We start from the raw sequence: 21,072 nt of genomic DNA on the forward strand, positions 1-21,072 counted from the left end.
CATTTTTGGGTTGAAATATTTGTGTGCTCGCTTGTAACCCCAGCAAAACTGTTTTACATTTGACTTTGTCCACCAAAGTAACATCATACACTCCCAGAAAAACAAACAAATACCAGAGAGCCAGTCACAGAATATAGGCTGAAATTACACAGGGAAGCACTTGAACCCTTTAGGGCAGTGCAACCACACTCGGAGTGATGCACAAATATGTAATTATACTCAAATGAATGTGGAAATGTACACACAACTGGACGTAGCCTCCTTCCCTCCTAATTACAAACGATTTCATTCACGGATATTGTCTGTGTATCTGCCGACCTCGTTCCTCACAGTATTTATTCAGCATTAGTGGATTTCCTTTATGCAACCGACTGTCAAGATTTAAGGAAAACCCCTTTCAGGGTCACGTGTTGGAACTTGACTGTTGGTCGGGTTGTCTGTGTTTATGTACAAAGAAATCTTCCAAAAGGTACAAGCAAAGCTCTTTCCCAGAGGTAAAAGGTTAAGACTCTGGCCTGTAGTTGCACTTTAACCCCCAGGCGCCGGTTTAATTTACTACCCTCTTAAGTCATTTCGGACAGAGATGTCCATAGTGATGCAAGAAGGTTTAAGGAATTCCTCTCAAATGTCAGTCCAGAAGCAAAAAGCACATTGCTCATTTTCTTGCACATTTGTAATCACAAGGTGCCACTCGAGACGCTCTGAGCCCTAAAGCTCTCAGCAGCTCAAATGAGAAGCTAATCTAGTTAGGATGTTAAGTATACACAGCTAAATTGACATTTTTGTGCTGTACTCGCACCTTATTTATTTGACGTGAAATGTCGACTTCGTCACGCATTTCGTTCTTGTGCAGGAGAATACAGAAAGTCCTGACTGCACTAAACAGCATCAAGTTGCTTGTTCTAATCCTCTTTAGGCTTCTGTGACACCGCACCTTTATGCAAACCCTGCAAATAAAAGTCTGAGTATTGCTGAATGGCATGAGGAGCTTGTCTTAAAACATGTGTGTGTGTGTGTGTGTGGGGGGGGGGGGGGTCAGCGACACAAGTTACCTGCAGTCCAACCACCTGTCCGTGCGAGTTTATTCCTTCAGTCACGAGCGCCAGTTTGACAGGTCAGTGAGAAGCCTTCCTCAGGTCGTGGGTTCTAATCCTTTCTCCTCTCTGCACTTTCACTCGACGTCATACTGAGTCTGACTGAACTCCCCATAGAATTTACATCAATGCTCCTACAGCATCAATCAGTGAGCGCCTACAAACAGACAGACGGACACTTTTTAGTTTTATTGTTTTTTAGGCTGCTTCATTTTAAGTATAATTCAATAAGAGCTTTATGATTTCCTTGTGTTGCAGAAGTTGTACAAGTCGATGCTCTCGTATCTCTTCCCTCACCTCTTGTTTAAATGTGTGCGTGTCTGTGAGGGGGGGGGGGGGGGGGGGGGGGGGTCCTCCATCCGGAATAAGTCATTTCCATTTCCATTGTTTAAGAAAATATTGAGTGTCCCTTACCTTAAATCTTCCGCATATTTATATGGGATATCTTTTTTATCTAAAGTAACTCTTGCCTAAATATTGACTTTAGAGTGTAGCCTCAGACATGTACAGTAATTAAGTTTGCGTTCACACTTTGCAGACCTTTGTGGATCCTTGTCCCACGTTCAATAAAGCTTTGCTGATTTTGAGAGGCAACCAAATTCTTTGGCCCCGGCAGACGAAGGGACAAGCAAATATTGATACGCTAAATAAAGGAATGCAGTCGGAATCTAATCCGAAAGGATTTTGCCATTAAGGATCCCGTTTTCACAGCTATGAGCTTGCCCTCTCACTAATATCCTGTTCTTCTCAGTCATGTTTTAAAATCTATCACTTTCCTCTCTTTTTTGCAGAACCACAAAAGTGATATTCCATCGAGTTGCAGCAATAAAGGGAATCAATAGAGGAAAAAATAACCTATAAACATTATAAAACAAAGATTCCATCATGTTTGTGGAATGCTGTGGTCTGCAATATGGAAACAGACGGTCTAGCATCCAGTCTTTAAAGAAATAAAAATAAATAAAAAGTCGTCTGTGAAAGCGGAAAATTGTGTGTGTGTGTGTGTGGGGGGGGGGGGGGTGGTGTAAGGGGAGCCTCTGGAATTAGACACCAGAACTCCATAGAAGAACACACTCCTTCCGTCTTCCCCACCGAGCAGCTAACCACGTTGGGTTAATGGAGGGGTCAGGGCTGGTGGGGGGAGGGGGAGGGGGGGGGGGAGGCACGAGCGTAACAAGCGTCCCTCGTTGCTTTCTGAAGGCCTCTGACAAACAATCATTAAAATGTAGGATGACAGACGACCATGACTACAGACGACGTGTGTGTGTGTGTGTGTGTGTGAGTGTGTGTGTGTGTGAGTGTGTGTGTCTCTCTCTCCCCTCTTAGTCTGACTTTGAAGATGAATGAATGCAACAATTTGAAAGCAAATTACTCGCATATTGGATGTTTCCAAAAATACAGAAGAGTAGGCAGGCACTCTGACCAAGGTTCTGGCGGAACGCCCCAGTGTGGCCCGGGGCCAGCCCTTCTCGCTGCACATTCCCTTCGCTGGGCCAGTTGCTTGGAAGAAGCGCGAGGAAAGCAGACGGTTCTTCTTCCGCCACCTGCTCATTCTCTCTGCATCTGTCTGATTACAAAATCTTCTGGCCTACGCCGAACACTGGATACCCACCGGAACTACGCTCATCCTTTCTATTATTTTCACACTCTTTGGCGATTTCCTTTGTCGAAATATTCTTCCCCCTTTCCTCTCCTCTCCTCTCCTTCCTTCTCCATCACTGATCGAGTCATCCCACATCTTCATCTGTCTTCTGTCCCGCAGCGGTCTATGGGCTGATATTTAAGTTGGTGAACATCTGGAAATGCTGGGAAAGTCCAGCTAATGCCCGTTATTAATTTACATCATAATAAAGGAAGACATTGTTTTCTGAAGGTTAAGTGTTCAGCCAGCTGTTGCCCTGTGAAGATGTGTGTCTCTGGAGTCCCGAGGAGCTGCATGCTGTGGTATCTGTAGTTCCTGGATCCCTCATCTGTGTGATTTCAGCCACCTTTGGATGCTTTCCTGTTCCAGAGCTACAAGAGATAGATTGCTCATTGCAGTGAGATGCAAAGCTTCTTGTCTTTGAAGCTAAATGATTTTTGGAGATAGGGGGCTTGTAACGGCGCTTAGTCCGCTTTAAAAAGAAAAACTGCAAAAGCAATTATGAGCTTTGTTGTGATGAGTCATCGGTGGTTTTCACAGCGCTAGCAGCATATTTCCACTTCCACTCGCAGCCTGCACCAAATGACAGGAACATTTTACCTGATCTCTCAACTCTAATAAAGGAAATACACACACACACACACACGCAAAGACACACGTGCACCTTTACCACAAACACACCAGCTCTTCAACACTCAGCAGTTCCAAGCATTAGGGTGGTGTTGTGGTGAAGCCATATGGGGGGCCGCTGCTTCAGAAAGGTTTTAATTTGACGTGAGCCCTAGAGATCACACACACAAAATCACATGGGTACACACACACACACACACACACAACCTTAATTGACTTGTAAAAGTCCCCTGAAACACACTTTTATGGAACAAATGTCAGAGTAGTCTCAAAGGATTTAGTACTAGCTTGTGCCCAGTTTGCAGTTCTGTCCCCACCGCATTGTCTTTATACGTGGTCCAAGTCCAAATTATACTTTCAGAGACTTAAAACTTAAAGCTGAATAAGCTGTCCGTCACCTAATAGGCAGAACGATATGTTTTAAGTCCATTTGAAAAAGCTGCTGCAAGGAAGAGTTACTGATTTGCTCAGTGCTGACGGGGAAGAGCACCAGGCGTGCGCTCAGATATAAAAGGCCTCTCGCTCTTTGTAGACGGACAGCTCGGGCTCCGGTGCTACTTCTGTAAGGATCCTGTGATGCTCATACGGCTCTCTTTGTTGTTCACCTTCAGTCCCAAGCCTCAGCAGCCAGACCGGGCAAATAGAACTGAGGCTGTGATTTATGCTTCTGACTGTTGACTCTGCGGAGCTGGACGGGACACTTCCTGGTGGAGATGCTGGCGGGACCGTTCGCACCAGTTTCCCCAGCCGGTAGCAGAGGTAGCTGCAGACACTCCGGCTTTCAGATTCTGTGGAGCTGTAGAGGAGATGTGATTTTTCACAATCAGCCTAAAGTCAGTCAGGTCTCAGCCTCAATATGCCGCCCCCTCCCCCCCCCCAACCTGCTGAATGCCTCTGAGACAAGGAAATACCTGCAGAGAGGGATCCCTCTGGATTAAAGTGAAGGTCATGTTTCACTATTCCATTTCTCTCAGGGTATCTGTACACATTGGTTGCTGGTCTGTAAACGGAAACAGAGAGACCAAGCCGATTCATCTCGGCCTGTGTGAGAGGGACTTGCCTTTATACATCACCCTACCTAGGGGGACCACATGTCTCCCGCGGTGACCCATAATACCTCTTTAATCCAAAACACCACGTAGTTCTGAGATCTGCGTCATTAACTGGGCGAGCTGTTGAATGAATCTGTTGCCGGTGATGCGGCGACTCTGACTTGTTTTCATCGCATCACCCCAAACATTAAGATAATCAGTTCTGTTCGGTCAAGCAGTCGTTGCCGAGGTAACCACAGAGGGTCACCGCCAAAACAATGTTGACGTGCTGAAAAATAAAACTGAATCACCTCAGTTTTTGCAGGTAAAAAGAATATAGCTGCAGCAACTTTGTTCCTACACTAAGGTTCTTAAGCAACGGGGGGGGGAGATTTGACTTTACAACCCTAATTAAATTGATGCATTCCTGTGTAGATGGGCGATAGGGGGCTAAACCCCTGGACGGCTGAAGAAGTATTCATTCATTCAGGATGAAAACATCTAATGTCAATCTTAAATTGACCCTTAGAGGGCAACAAAATATCCCGATAGATTGATGGATGGAACTTTGGTATCCATAATTACTATATTTTTGCAGAGGGGAAATGTACTGAAACACATTTTCTTCTACATGATAACAGGGCTTTAAATATCATGTATCTGTGATATGAATCTTTTAATACATTAGGGAGGCATATATTTGCAGTATCTTGGGTTCTAACTCTGACGTGACTTTAAATGTGTTGCTCAGAAAAACAGTGCGTCCTGCTGGAGGGGCTGCTGACAATCTGTCAGATGGTCAATTATTAGATGGATAGTTTGTAGTCACTTCTCCCAGGTTAGGACTCTTCTACATGGCCAGGAGAGAACTTTCTAAACTGTCAGGAATATGTATTGCTCAAGGACACTCCAGCAGGTGATGAGAGACAAAATAGAGGCTTGAATCCAAACCCTCCAGCTCAATAGTAGTTGAGATAGACCACCCCGTCACTGGTTTTGGTGATAGCCAGAAAAAACAGACAAGAAGGTGGAAGTTTGGCCATCAGGCCTAGAAATTAAATTTTGCTGTTAACTCCTGGTTTCAGCTGGTCTGACTTCAATGGCAGCAGAAGCACTGAAAGGCCAAAGTAAACTGGGACACGAGAAGCATATGTCTGGGATGCCTGAGGAAAGGCAACAAATGCCAGTGTGCCTACAGTTCTCACTTCCTAATGGCTGAGTGACTAATCTCTGATATTCCTCCATGATCTAAACCTGCAGCCCTCTGTAGCAACAGAACACTGTGGCATTGTGTCCCTGCTCTTAAGGAGGCTCTGATTCATTTACTGGCAATGCTTTTTGGGATTCATGTGCAGTATTTTTCTCATCCTTAGTAGCAAGCTTCGTCATTTTTGAAGTAAGCAGGTTTCTTTGTACGATTGTTTGGATAAAGGATTGTGACTAACGCAGCCACTGTTAAGACAAGAAGCCAACATTTTTATGAAAGTGCATTTACGTGTTTTATATATTTTTCTTATTGTTGTCAGGAGTGAAAAACTCGAGCTTTAGTAGCATCTCCAGGATCTGAAGAGTGCAGCAGTGATTAATGGGCAACACTGGTGTGAAATGCTGCAATGGTGCCCTCTGCTGGCAGAAACCTGACACTGTGCTTGTGCAAGTGTCAAGTACAAGTTTAACTATAATAATATTACAATTTGTCACATTTCTACATTCAATACTTTTGTATTGCATGAGCGCTTGTTTTGTTTATTTGTTTATTTTTAATATAAGTAAATAGTGAAAACTTGTCATCCGATTCTCTCCCTTCTCTTTTTCCTATAGGTCTGCTTTTCTTCGATGCCATCTCAGCGGTTCAAAATGAAAGAGAAGAGATGAGCCGACAGCAAGCGGCCCTGTCCCTGCAGCTCCTGCCATTGGACATTGACTGATTCGTGCTCTACAGGAAATGGTGCCCCTGTCTCCCAGATAGCACCTCTGAGGACCAGGCCTTTACAGCACACATTGTGCACCATGGCAGGAGAAAATCAGCGAGTTCATGTTGTCAAAGAGCTGGACGCTGAGTCCAAAGTGCAGGATGAAGGGACGACAGTGGAAAAGCAGAGCGACAAAACCACAAAGGAATCTTTGGAGCACTTTTCAAGCACAGGCACTGAAGCAAGAGCCATCAGCAGGGGGGTCGGAGCTGAAAAACTAGAGAAGGAAAGGGACTGTCCTCAGCAACGAGAAGCAGTCATACGGCCACAGCAGGCGGGGAAAATTGACTTCAGGTCACTGCAGAATCAACCAAAATTTTCCACCGACAGGACTTGGTCGACTGGCAAAGGCAGTCCCCAGTCCCCAAGTGGAAAGGGACGCAGTCGGGAGAAGGGGAAGCGATCAGGAAAGACGGAGCGCGGCAGCCCACAGCAGCTGTACAGACTTACCATTACGAATCCACGCTCCAACCCAACCATTGGGATTGCCTACCCGCAGCAGAAGGTTTCACCGCCCAAGAAGTTGGAGACCAGTCGTGTCCCAGTCTCGGGCAGCTACAGATTCCACATTCCCAATATGCCAGAGAGAGAGCCCGAACTACAGCAAGAAGAGCTCAACTATAGCCGCTGCTTCCCCGAGGTTTCCCCCAACCTTACCTCCCCAAGCTATACCTCACAGACACTGGTTTCCTCAAGTGGAACATCTTCTCACACACATCCACCCCTGTCCAAGCAGCAGCCTGCCTCAATGGAGACCAACGGCACACAGCCCAGCAGTCAGCTGATCCTGGCTGACTTTCACCTGAATGGCTCTAACACATGGCAGTCTCCCGAAAGGACTTTCAATGGTGCTAACTATGGGGTTTCGTCCCAAAAATCCACAGCCCTGACAGAGACTAATAAGCCAAGTGCCTTTGTATCTGGTCCATTTCAATTTGGATATAGTTTTCTGGAAGAATCAACATCTGACGCTTTTCCGAGTGAACAGAACCCCCATTCCCAAGACTTTACAGACTCCTCGTTAGGTTCTGTTCACGTGACCCACAACGCTTTTCCCTTTACTTCTGGGGAAGGGCAAAACATTGCTCAAAACGGCACTCAGTTCAGTAATAACCAGCAGTCGGAGGATAGAAGCTCTTATCCTCAACCCCCCCAGTCTCAGTTTATTCAAGGGGTAGCATCTTCCATGCAGTGTCCTCGGAATCTGAGCGAGGACTCAGCCAGCAGTGATAGCTCCGGCTTCAGCTCACAACCGTCGGAGCAGGGGAAGACAACCCTGTCTGAGAGCACAGACGTTATTGGACAGGCAGACGGCAGGGAAGCAGCCGTCACTTCAGGGAGTAAGAGGAGCTGCCACCCCAAAGACACCCCTGCCAACCAAAGAACACTCATTCAAGGAAGTGTCCATCATGCAAGAAATATTGCACAAAGTTCGGGCTCCCAAATGCACTTTTCCAGCAAAACATTTAACAATCTTCCCCTCAGTAGCATTCACACAGGTGCAATGCCCTTTGATAAACAAATTAATAATAAGGTCATAAATAGATTACCGCACACATGGGAGGGGCCCAATAAGATATATTTAGCAGCCGATCAAAACACAATCCAATATCCTGAAATGAATGCTAAATTTCATTTTCAGAAGCAGTCGGCACCTGACCAAAGGTCAGACTCATCTAAAAGCAGCAGGTTGGCCTGGCAGCAGATACGGCCACCCTCTGCCATGCCCAACCAAAACAGAATTGACCTATCAAGGCAAATGTGCAGTCAGAAATTGGCTTATATGGTTTCTACCCCTGACTGGTCGGATGAAAGCAAGTCACAAAAACATGGCCCCTTGAAAACCCCCACCTCGTTTCCGAACAGTAGAACTAGCGATGGGTTTTCAAGCCAAAGGCAAGAGACTCTAAAACATAGCAATAATACGGTCTCAACTATTAAAGTAGAGATGAGCCACGCACAAGTATGTGAGTCTAAAAATAAGGCGGTATATTTTGGACTCAACCAGTCCCTTCCAGCAGCATCAAGAAACTATAACTATCCTCCATTACAAGTCCCTCCTATGGGACTCTTGATGGTGTCACCTTATGAATCTCCATTGCCCTCGCCAGTTCATAACCCTGCATCAAGTAGCACCTGCTCCTCCCTCTCCCCAGCATCCACAAGTCCTGTTAATCTAAGTACAGAGGACAGTCAAATGTCAAAGACAGCAACAACTCATGCATTTTATCACCAGGCTCAAGCTGGTAAATCACAGTTACCAGCAGATCACCTGAGCTCTCACGCTCACCAGTTTCATTCTGACGCAGGAAGAAACCTTCCTTATGCGCCAGAAAGACCCAAAGAGGAGATGATGAGCTACATGCTAAACAACGCGCATGAAAAGTCTTCTATTAGTGGAAACAAAGGTTACATGGACAGTTTTGGAGTGGAGCATCAGCAGCCGCCACCACCGTACTCCGCTCATCAGCTTTTAGCAACCTCGCTAGCCGCGGCAAACCTTGATCAATTAGATGTGCTTCTGACATGCAAGCAGTGTGATCAGAATTTCAACAACCTGGGCTCATTTCTGGCGCATAAACAGTACTGCAGTCAGCATTCATTTCAGCAAAATGACTTCAAAGACATATCAAAGATGGAGGACAGCAGAAAGTTTCACATGGAATCAGCAAAAGTAGTTTCATCGGTCTCAAATGTTTCAATGTCAAGATGCCCGTCTGATCCTCACCTGTCTCTGTTGGGTCTCAATAAGAACGGAGACTTAATGTCTGACAGTGAAACAAGGGGAGATCCGATGAAGCTCGGCTTGTTCTCCAGTAGCCTCCCTGTCCCGCTCCCGGAGCTGGATTTCGAGGATGCTAAATTAGACAGCCTAATCACAGAAGCATTGAATGGACTGGGAGATCAGTCAGATAATCCAGAGATTGACAGTAGCTTTATTGATGCATTTGTTGATGATGATCTCACTACTGTTAAAACAACATCAAACACACAATGTCTGAAAACCAAAGATTCCCTGAGTTTTGACAGCAAGAGCAAACAATCGGCAGATGATCGCAGGTCTGTCCCGCAGGGAAAGTATTTTTATGGCTCTGATGCTGAGAATCCTGAAACAGAAAAACAGAGCACAGAAGACAAACGTGAGAAAATACCTCGGAAATTGAAGCAAGATGAGAAAATTAACATAAAGAAGGAAGTCTCTCATAAAAATGCAAAAATATCCTCAAGGGAAAAGACAAAGGAACAAGACAGCAAAGAAAATGAGGCAAGGAAACTGTGCAAGAATGAGGATGGAAACGGAAGCACACAAAGGTTTCTCTTATCCAGCAAGTTTTCTGAGCGCTGTGGTCTTAAAAGCTTTCAGGACGGCTCGGCACTACGAGGCTCCTTGGCCTCACAGGCCTCCCCATCTCCAAGTTCAAGAGCGGCAGTGAAAGAGAGCAAGAGAAAGAGCTCTGGAGGGGGCACCTGGAGCAAAGAACTTATTCACAAAATAGTGCAACAGAAAAACAAGCTCCATAAGCTCCATGTTAAGGGGACCAAAAACCTCCAGTTCTCCTTAGTGATGGAGCGACTGACTCCCACCGTACAAAATCCTGCATTTGGAGAATACGACTACGTTTCAGACTCTGACGGTGAATGTGAGCCCGTGAAGATAGCAAGCCAAGGCCGACTAAATCAAAGCAGTCGGTGCAAATACACTTACACTAAAGAGTGCAAATGGAGAGCAAGGAGTGAGAGGGACCAGGCAGCATGGAGACATGAGTCAAAGGAGTGTTTTGAGGTGAAAAGAAGCGAGGAGGTCTCTCTCTCTCCCGAGAAGCATGGTTGTCGCCAGAGGCTCAGGAGGAGGGGCAGCAGGTCATCCACAAGCAGTGAACTCAGTACATCTGTGAGTGTTTCAAGCGAGAGCATCAACAGCCCAAAAAGTACTGACTGCACTGACTCAGACGGTGAGAAGAAAACGGACGTCAAAAAGAAAGGGTCTCCAGACCACAACCCCTGCGGAAGCTACTCCCCACAAGGTTCCAACGCATTAGCACTGACGCTCACTAAATCTGTCGAAAAGTACAATAACGGCAAACCCATTCTTTCCGATAACAAAGACACGGCAGATAATCCAAAGAAGCATCAGTCAATTTCCGAAGTTGCTGCTTCAGTGGCGGCCTCACAAAAAGCCAAAGAAACAAACAAGAACTTTGAAAAAAACGGGACTTTGGATTCAAAATCAACAGAGAAACCAGCATCTCCAAGAAAAATGACTCGTCCAATAGCCAATTTGGACAGAAACGCCCTAACGAGAACCGACAATCTGTGTACCGAAGTAGAACCAACACGAAGCAGTCCGGACAGAAAACCACTACAGTTTGAGTCCCACTTCCCCCCCACCAAACGACAGCCTGATGTCTTTATTGACACAAACACAGAGAGCAGCATAAGGGGTGGGGGCCAGGACACACCGTCAGAACTATCGGGCAGCGCCACGCTTGAAATACAGAGTGTCTGCTTGTTGAAAGATCCTATTACCTTCGTCGGTGACCTAGACCCTCACAAGCCTTCATCTCTGTGCACCTCATTGATGGATGAGGTGTGCCTTACCCCAACTGAAAGCCAAGGTTCACTGATACAAAAAGATGCCCTTCACCTCATGCCCTACTCCCTGGACCCGGAACAGGGGCTCATGAAATCCCCACTTTCTTTTGACACCTCGTCAATGTTTGAGGACCTCACAGGATTTGACAGCGGACTTTACACTGACATGTCGATTCAGAAAGAGGGCTTCCATTCATTAGAGAATACAGCTGATAAGAAGGAGGAGTTTGCATCGTCCTTCTCTCCTTTCCTAGAGCAGAGAGACTGGAACCTCTTGGTCAGCCCGGTGCTCCCGGATGATGTCGCTCAGTACAAAGGCAACTCTGAGAAGTCAAACGAAAAGAAATCAGATTACAGTCACATTCCTTTGTCTCTGCCGGAAAAAATCATTGACTATAGTGCAAATCTGGACAGCTGTGCATCAGAGGATGAGCTAGAGATAAAAAGAATAGTGAACGAGCTTGAAAACCAGCTTCAGACAACCAAGATGGAAAGTCCACCATTACTGGCTCCAGATGAGCACAAGCAGTTGAAAGTCAGCACATTTTCACCTTTACATTTGAGCGAGGACTCAGGGAGTGGAGACTCTGGCCTGGATATGAAATGCTCTGTGCAATCCATAGTTGTACCAGTAACGGGTTTGGCTTCTGAGCCTTTCACTGACCCTTGGTCCAGTCCATTTCGGTTTGAGCTCATGAGTGGAAACCACAGTCCCTGCACTCCAATTCACTGTGAACAAAGGGAAGTTGAACATTTTACTAAAAAAGATGTTGCAACAAATTGCACCATATCCTCACATGTAAACCACCCACGGCTCAACAATGAGCAGGAATGTGAGGAGAGAATTACTGAAAACGGGTCTCCTGCAGGAACAAAGGAAGATATGTTAGAACAGAAGACGTATACAGAAAGCCTCATGAAAAGCCTCGAGGTGATCTCGGATTCAATATACAAAAAAGAAACCATTATGTCAGAGGAGCCGAGTGTCCCTTCTTTCATGAGTCGACCACGTCAAGAAATTGAATGTCAGGCAACAGATGCGGGCGAGAGAGAAAATCACGGTGAAAAGGAAGCAATTACATGGAAGGAGCATAAATTATCACCTGCAAATATCCATGTGCGGAAAGATGGTGTTGAATTAATTCTGAGTGTGGCTGACGACATCGATGAAAACCATTCAATTTCATCCCTGCAAAATGAGCCCACAGAAAATAATGGAAGCAAATCTGGGAGTAAAGTTGCATCAGAGGAGGATATCCCTGAAACTGGTCGTTTGGCTGGGCCTGCCCGCTGCTCAGGTGTGGCTACTAATGCCCCGGATAGAGCTGAGGAGTCGAGTGCGATTAGCAATGCGGAGGAGAATTTGAATAACTTTTTACAACACGGTAATATCTTTCCAGAACATGTGACCACCAATGGCTATGAGGAGTCAGAATTAATTAATGGACCCACTGCTCAGTCTGTTGACCATCCTTTGTCCCCAACTCTACCTGTTGACGCCACTCGAGACACAAGAGAGAACGTTCAGAATGTGATTAAGGCAGCACTCGAAGAGCAATTGTCATCACCAAAGGGTGGTGATTTGAAAGTGGAGCACACAAATGATATAATCACAGAAATTATTGTTGAAAAAGCAGAACAAGTAGCTTTAATTGAAGTGTCTCCCTCAAAGAACTGCAGTCCAACAACAGAGATCACAGACAACCCCTGCAGTCCAATACTAGAAGAAGCCACCACAGACGGGACGAGAAACGGCTCGCCCGTCCTGGACACAGAGTCCATGAATGGACAAAGGCACCTGCTGACTCTTTCACGGTCTGAGGGCATCACTGACAGTGAATCGTGTAAAATAGCCGCCTTTGACACCATTCAAAAACAAGAAGAGATTTTGAACGTTCGAGACATTAAAGATCTTCCTGTTGATTTTATGGCAAGTCACCAAAACTCACCATGCAGAGAGGAGCGGGAAGAAAGCCGTTCTGCTGTAACGCACTCCGCCCCGCCAGCAAGTCCTCTTTCATCAGCATCTCATGAAACACCAATGCAGAAATGCGATATGCAAGATTCACATCAGTCACAAAGTATTAAAGCATTTGTAAACCAAAGCTCAATTCAAAATGTGAAATCCCCCATAAGAGAAGGAGAGAATGGGAATGTCGACGAGGCTTTAAACTCTGATGAAGAACTGAGTGCAACAGCTGTAATGGTGGAGTATTCTTTGATAAGCCCACCCCCCCTCGACTTGGGAATCATTGCATGTAAAATGTTGAACTCTGAAACCAGCATTTCTTCTCCACTGTCAGTGACCAAGTCACCAGAACCACCAGGTGAGCTTGGAAAAAGAGATCTGATGTTCGATTTCAAGCTCAGTCCTCTCAACTACAACAGCATCTCCGATGAACCGCCGCAGCTCAGCCAATACGACTACATACCACTTTCGTCCACTAGTCATCCCGAGGAGCATGTGGACATCAAGCGTCCCAGAGATGGATTTGGACCATGTGACCTGAGCGGGAACCCTGTTCTTACTATTAACAATGCTGAAACGGAGACTGAAAGGATGTCAACGCAGAATTCAGAGCCTGCGGCTGAACTGAATCCATCGGATGAAGCATTGGACCTTCAGCCGAGTGTGACATGTTTTTCATTGGGTCTTCCATCTACAAACCAAAGCGAGCTTTCCTCCACTGATAATGCAAAATCAGACGTGGAGGTTTGCCATGATCCCCTTGGCCCTGTTGAACATTTGCATATTCATACAGACCTGGTAAGAAATGTTCAATCAGAAGATGTAGATTCTTGCAAGACGGGTGCTGAGGATGGTCGACTTGGGAGCAAGGAACTCGTCATCTGTGAAAATGGACAAATGACTCTGTCACCAATCCCAGCAGAGAAAAATCCAACAGCAGAGACTGACCAGTGTTCAACAGCACTCCAAGTACACAAAGAAATATCCCCAAAAAAGACAGAGAACAATGTTCAACAGGGCAAAGAGCTCTGTGAAATATGCCTCATGTGTTTCCGGACTGTACCAGGTTTAAAGAGACATAAGGCCATGAAGCATTTGGTCAGAACAGAAAAACAGATTGAACTGCAGAAGACAACATCAAATGATCAATTTGATCTCATTTATGAAGCCTCAAAAGCCCCTGATAAAGAACTTAAAGATGCTTTTCACACATCTAACCCAGCAAGAATAGATGAGCTTCCCGAGACGGCTATTTCTTTCCCATCTAAAGACGCTGAGTCGGCCGTGGAGGAAATAGCTGAGTCGAGAACTGTTGCACTGAATGAAACGGAAAGTCAAAACTCTCTGCAGCCAATAAAAGCGAAGAAGTACAGCAAGGCTAGAAAGAACAAAAACAATGATGCCGATACAGAGGCTGACCCTTTCTGTGACGAGTTTCTGAATGTGTTAAAAACAGACCTGCTTCAAGCTATAACTCCTGGACAACAAGTGTGCAGCAAATCTCCCGACAAGCAGGTGAGAGTCAATGACGGAGCCTCTGCTGGAGCAGAGTTGTTCTCCAGCAAAGTTACTTCTGCCTGTAACGATGCACCCCAATCTCCAAATAAAAACATCAATCAAACCACTAATACCAGAATTATTAAATGTACAAGCATTAATGATATGGTAAATGAGGAAACATGTGCAGATCATAATGCGGAAAGTGACGTATCTATACGCAAGGATATAATCGGAGAATGTGATGATTCCAGAAAGACTCCGTGTGCTCTGGAAGAAATGTGTGAACACACAGCGTCTAAAGAGATTCTCAGAAAAGTGGCAGTTGAGGTAAAATGTGAGAAAAACAACGGTGACTCAGATGATGTGCGTCCTCGCTCCTGTTCGAACCCTTCGACTCCCGGTCCTGCTGAATTAAGCCCTGAGCTGAAGGCCCTAATTGACGATGACACCAGATTCTCACAGCTGTTCCCCAGAGATGAGGAGGCGAAAAGGAAAAAGTGCCCGCGGGTATACAGCAAGAGAAATAAAAGACAGAAGGTATCACCCAATTCAAATGTGGACTGCCCGTCCTCAGAAACCTTCATGCAAATGAAGGATGAGAGCACGACAATCCGAGCAGGGCGTGCATTCACCGGCAGTCAGGCGAGCCCCTGTGAGTATAAGACGATATCCGTCGATGATGCCATCATGTTGAATATGTGCCACGAGAGCACATTAAAGGCTGATGTCAGACAAAGGGCTCAGCAGGACGCTGGTGAGCGTATTACAGAGCTGGCCAGTCGTGCCTTGGGTTCGCCAGAAAGCACCGTTGATGCTTCTCCAGCCAAACGGAGTGATGACCCTGATGCAACGATCACTTCCCACCCCAGCCGCTGCAAAACAGAAACGTCTACCCCCCGCCCGTTGCTTCTGCCCTCTGCTTCCTACACTGCAGAGCCATGCCTCACTGAGAGTGTCCAAACCTTACAGAGCATTGATATCCAAAATATCAACACCACATTTCAACTTCCTGAGATTCAGTTCTTTGACTCTTACAAAGATATCTCTCTGGCTGGTCCTGTTTCAACTGCAGATACGGTAAACAGAGATGATGGAAAGTCTAAAACGACAGTACCGCGAGGCAAGAAACGTCACGATGGCCGAATAAAGGCCAAAGACAAGCAGTACAAGTGCAAAGTGTGCTTCACTTGGTTTCTCACCCTTGGTGAACTGAACTTTCACAAACTTTCCCACAATCCTTCCCCACCTCCGACCTGCTATATGTGTGTCCAGCGTAAGTTTAGCTCCAGGGAGCAGCTGCGAGATCATCTGCGAGAGAAGCACACCAAGAACAAGACCGGCATCTGGACCTGTGGAATGTGTTTGAAAGAAATATCAGACGTGTGGATGTACAATGAACATTTACGAGAACATGCCACTCAGTTCGCCCGGAAGGGTCAAACACAAGGCTCCATTTTAGGTGTTCCAGGCAGCTTCATGCAGGAGACGGCCGTAAAGAACTTCATCACCTCAATCATGCAGCACCGCCCGAGTAAAACCAACAGAGAGTCCAGCAAATCCTCCAAAGAGCAGGAGAAAGCCGTTACATCTAACTGTGTGGCAAGAAAGGAGAAAACTTCAGAGGTGGCAGATCCAAAAGTCCACAAAGCTAAAAGTAGAATTGCAGCTGGAGGAAAACGGACCACATTGACACCACTTGAGATCCTCCACAAAACAGAGACTCATAAAAGTGTGGAGACGCATCCCAACTGCAAAGACCCCTCAAGAGATTGCCACCACTGTGGAAAGCAGTTCCCCAAGCCATTCAAACTTCAAAGACATTTAGTGGTTCACAATTTAGAGAAGATATTCCTGTGCCCCAAATGCCCTGTGTCTTATCAGGAGGCCCAAGAGCTTAAATGCCATCTGAAGAGCGCACACGAGGAGGTGGATGAGCTGGATTCAAAACACACCACCCTCTACACATGCGAGCTCTGCGCTGATGTCATGCATGTGATTAAGAAATCCTTCATCTGCAGCACCTGCAACTACACTTTCTCCAAAAAGGAGCAGTTTGATCGGCACATGGAAAAGCACCTGTCGGGAGGGAACAAAATCTTCAAATTCCGGGGTGTTCTCAGACCCGTCAAGGCGTCATCGTCCAAAGAAGATGAATGTGATTTACCTGCAACTAAGAAGAGGAGAATTCTGCCTGACAGTCAGCAGGAGAACAGCTCAGACAGCGGCATTGCCAGCGTAAGCTCGCTGTGCTTCAATCACATCGCTGAAACGCAGTATTCAAAACCGTCCACGTCGACAGCAGAGGATTCTACTCAAACCACTGCAAATGAAGGCGACACAAAGAACACAAATGTGAAGACTGAGGATGTTGCCGAGGACTACTCGGGACTACTTGAAATGCGCTCTTCAGAGTCTACTACACCCAAGGAAGAGGACATTGATCCAACCAGCTCAGCTGTTTTTGATAAAGAGAGTACTGAACAGTGTGATGTGAAAAAGGAGAATGAGTCGGTCTGCATTCGGGCAAAATCAACCGCATGGTCAGCGTCTAAAGAGAGTCGTCGTGGGGGGGAGGAGGTTGATAAAGATGATGAAAAGCTGAACGGGTATATTAGCGGTGATACGGCTTGGACTGAAGAACAAACAGATTTACTACAACCTACCAAAGAGGCTGTTGTTATTTTAGATGATGATCCAATCGTATCCAAGACACCTGAATTAGCTACCGCTAGGCAGATGCCAAGCGATTCTCATAATGACGGCATACAGCAGACTGTATGTCATGGTGCTGAGCAGCAAAGTAGCAGTCAGGTCAAAGAAAAAGCCTCCCCAGCCAAAACCAATAGTACAAGCAGCACGAAGACGACAGAACACACAACAGTCCTCCAGTCGAAGATCCCCCCCAATGCTTCGGCCTCAAATGAGGATAAAGAATCCGTAAGACCACAAAAGAAGAGGAAAGACGTGAAATCCACCCACGGCCTGCAACGACTTTCCTCTCCAGCCACGCAAGAGAACTTTGGAGTCGACTCACTGGCCAAAAAGAAATTTCGCCCCAACAAGTGTGCAAAACAATCATTGCAAAGAAAGTCCGATGGATTCAATGACTATCCCGTGTTGTCCTCCGTAAGGGACGACGTCGTCAGCAACAAAATAGTTTCCAGGTGCAAAACTTCAAACGTGGGCCTGCAGTTAAAAAGAAGCCTGCTTGATGGCTGTTCACAAAGGAAAGCTGAGATTGTGGCCCCTTTCAACGTTGATTATAAAGCCAAAAAAGGGCCTCTGGGACGGCCTTTGCACCCCCCTATTTCTAAAGTGTCTTCAGTTCCCATGAACAATTCTTTGAATAAATCAAGGCCAAAGATGGGCGTTCGGTCAGTGGAGAGTCATTCCTACCGGACCGCTGAGTCACAGAACCACCTCCTAAGCCAGCTGTTTGGCCAGAAACTCACAAGCTTTAAAATCCCTTTAAGGAAGGACACATCGGAATCGATTAACTGAGAAGGGTGTGATGGATCTGTGAATGAGGGACTGTCAATTTCACGGTTATCAATGTTTAAGACGATTTATTACGGTGAATAAGATTGCACAGCTGTTGTTTTTGTGAAATGATATCTTTAAATTCTTACGTAGTCACTTTATGTCTTCTTTGTACATGTGTTTTTATTACACAAATGTGAGGACGAAGAGCAGATATGAATCAAATAATAGTGCTAATTGGGGGGGGGGGGTCTTCTACTTTTCCTTTGTTGGATATTATCTGTCTCAGAGATTTTATTTCATTTTGTAAGAGGAAAGAAAAAAAATACTTGAAAATGGAGAAAATATTTTCCTCTTAGAAATACATGTTCATTGCATTCATCCAAACAGTTTAAGTTTTTCTGCAAAAAATGGACCAACTGATACCATGACTGATGTGGACCGTTGTCTGTGCACCTTTCCTTTCCTACATATTCATTTCCCATTCATTTTACTGTACTGCATTGACATTCATCATATTAGCCTTTTGTATAGCTATTACCTGGTGCTACATTATGTTTTATTGTAATGTGAAAGCCAATGTCCTGAGAAGGGAACATGAGGTCTGTAGCAGTTATAGTACATTCATGCAACTATTTTTACTGGTTCTCTGTAGCTTGTTCAAGTAACTCATTTATGTACTTTGGTACGCTGATACAAGATTAGGAACGCTGGAGCATTCAAGGACATCAGTCCCAAGACCTGTATTTTGAGTTCTTCCCATGCACTGATAATAACACACACAGATAACAAACTCAATCATTGTGTCTGTAACGCCAACTGTTTAATTATGAATACGTTTTACCAAGACAACAAAGGTGCTTTATCTTGTTTATAATGTATGTATCTTATATTGTATTATATTGTAGGTAGAATATTGTTTTTGTGTAATGCTTAATGTCAAAGTTTTATTTTAATAATGTGCAAAAGAAATGAGAGTGAAGAAATGGAAATGCGGTGCCTCTTGGAAGTTGTAAAGTGGTTCACAAAGTGCCTCTTTTGTAGCTGGTTATTAAAGATCTCCTTGCTCCCGTCTTTCTTTGTTCGTGACTCGTTTTGCAAATGTTCCAACATCCGTTCCTGCGGGCTGCAGCCGTCACCACACGCATCAAACACATGCCTGGAGGCAAAAACAGGTGCATACACAAAAAAAAGTCACTTTTTGCTGCCTTCCGATCAGCAATGCACTGAGCTCGCTGTTCACATGACAGATTAGCATAAATGTATCTTTACTAGAAGGTAGCATTCAGCAGGAGAGAGTTACATCCATCCCATACGTTGGTCTCCAGGGGCGCCGTCGAGCAGTCCTGTCATGATTCCGTCATGTTGCTCGCTCACCACGTGTAAAATGGCTTCTGTTCCTACACGAGCACGTTTCATCATCACATAGGAATAAAAAGCCATAGTGCACAGTGGCATAGACGTAGAAACACCAAGTATGGAGGGATGAAAGCCTGGGAAAAGAGTGATAGCAAAAGCGGTAGATTTGAGGAGAGAGTAGAAGTTGACAGAAAGCGAAAAGGATCAAATGTATTACGTTTGTCAGTGACTGAAGCTGAAACATTCAGTCATGAATAAACAAAAAGATATTCCTGTTGTAGATGTGACATTCAGTTTTATTGAAAAAGAGCAGACATGCTTTCTCTTCAAATCAGGCACCCGTAATGCTTTATGTTTCTGACATTTGAAGAGGTTTTTGGAATTTGTTTCCTCCACTAGTGGCCTTTACATACAAAAAATGATTAATGGAAAAGTGTCTCTGTTTATTTTCAAGGACGGCAGAGACCGCCACAGAATGATAACTTTACAGTTACCAGAGTGATTCATTTTTAAATTAAATTATCCCATCAAAGCTCTAAATGTGTGGGTCTGTTCGATACTCGATATCTTTGTGGCGGCTGTGATTCAGCCAGTCCTGGAGGTCCTGCTGTGCATTTGTTAATCACCTCATATGGTGAGCTATGGTCAGCTGACGTGCTGTTAAATATCTACCATTGTAATGTCTAAAGGGAAATGAAACCATTTTGTAATTGGGGTGAAACTTTGATTGTTTTTAATGAATCTCACTACATTTGTTGATTCACCAAGGACCAACCAACTGAAGCGTATCAGCGTGGGAAGACGTATGACGATGATGATGATGATGATGTTGTACGTGAATCTCCCTGCGATTAATGGGTGACATTGTGGAGCAGCATCAAAACTGCTTCGGGCTGAAAGCAATTGCACAAATTATAATACAAAAAGACTTATTCCGTCGGGTCGGCTTCAGTGATGAATGTGCAACCGTGACTTTAGAGATGTCGGAACCAACAGGACGATAAATGAAGAACTTTTTTTCCTGGTTTCCTGGTTTCCTCATCAGTTCTGCGGGTTTATGCGTTGCTGAGCTGTTGCGCTATCCGCTGCGCATGTACCTGGATTTTACCTGCAGCTCTTGGCTTCACAGCGGCTGAATGAATCTCCTGCAGCTCTTCTGCTCAGCAGCTGTGTGTTAATGGAGGCAGAGATGTCAGCGTATTTGTCACAGTTGAAAGTGTGTCACACACACACACACACACACACACACAAGCACACACACACACACACCACCGTCGGGCTTCTTTTTATCGTCTGATCTATAAAGAAATTCTCCAGAGACGCTGTCATGCAGGAGCACGGCAGGAACGTTTTGCACTTTGAAGTAGATTGACATTATGATCTGGAAATAGCATCTCTCGCTCTCTCTCGCTCTTTCTCTCTCTCCCTCTCCCTCTCACTCCATGCGAGGCTCCCTGAGTGTCTCATCTGAGCTCTGACTGTTTTCCCTCCCTCCATCTATTCTATTCTATTCCTCCACTCCCGCCATCGTTGTCCTGATCCCCATTTTCTTTTGCTTTTCTTCTTTTCACCTCCTCCTCCTTCTCTCCTTTCTTTTGCTTCTATTCCCCCCCCCCCCCCCCCCCCACCCCCCTTTTATCTCGGTCATCCACCTATTTTCCTCCCTATCCCTACTTTCCCTAGTTTTTTCCTCCCCTTACAATGTTCTCTGTTCTCTTCTTTCATCCCTCCTTCTGCCCTCTCACCTTTCCATACACCAATCTCTTGCATTTTCTTCGCTTTCTATCTCCTCCCTCGCCTC

General features: G+C 45.4%; 1 protein-coding gene across 1 annotated transcript; it reads left to right on the top strand.

Annotated features, from left to right (window-relative positions):
* Nucleotides 1-6,407: 6,407 nt before the first annotated feature.
* Nucleotides 6,408-17,933, top strand: LOC137894355 (zinc finger protein 469). The gene has a single exon (XM_068739838.1). It carries the CDS (start codon nucleotides 6,408-6,410, stop codon nucleotides 17,931-17,933), a length of 11,526 nt encoding a protein of 3,841 aa, XP_068595939.1.
* The last annotated feature ends 3,139 nt before the right edge of the window (nucleotides 17,934-21,072 follow it).

This window comes from Brachionichthys hirsutus, chromosome 5, assembly GCF_040956055.1.
Source record: "Brachionichthys hirsutus isolate HB-005 chromosome 5, CSIRO-AGI_Bhir_v1, whole genome shotgun sequence".
Lineage (NCBI taxonomy): Eukaryota > Metazoa > Chordata > Actinopteri > Lophiiformes > Brachionichthyidae > Brachionichthys > Brachionichthys hirsutus.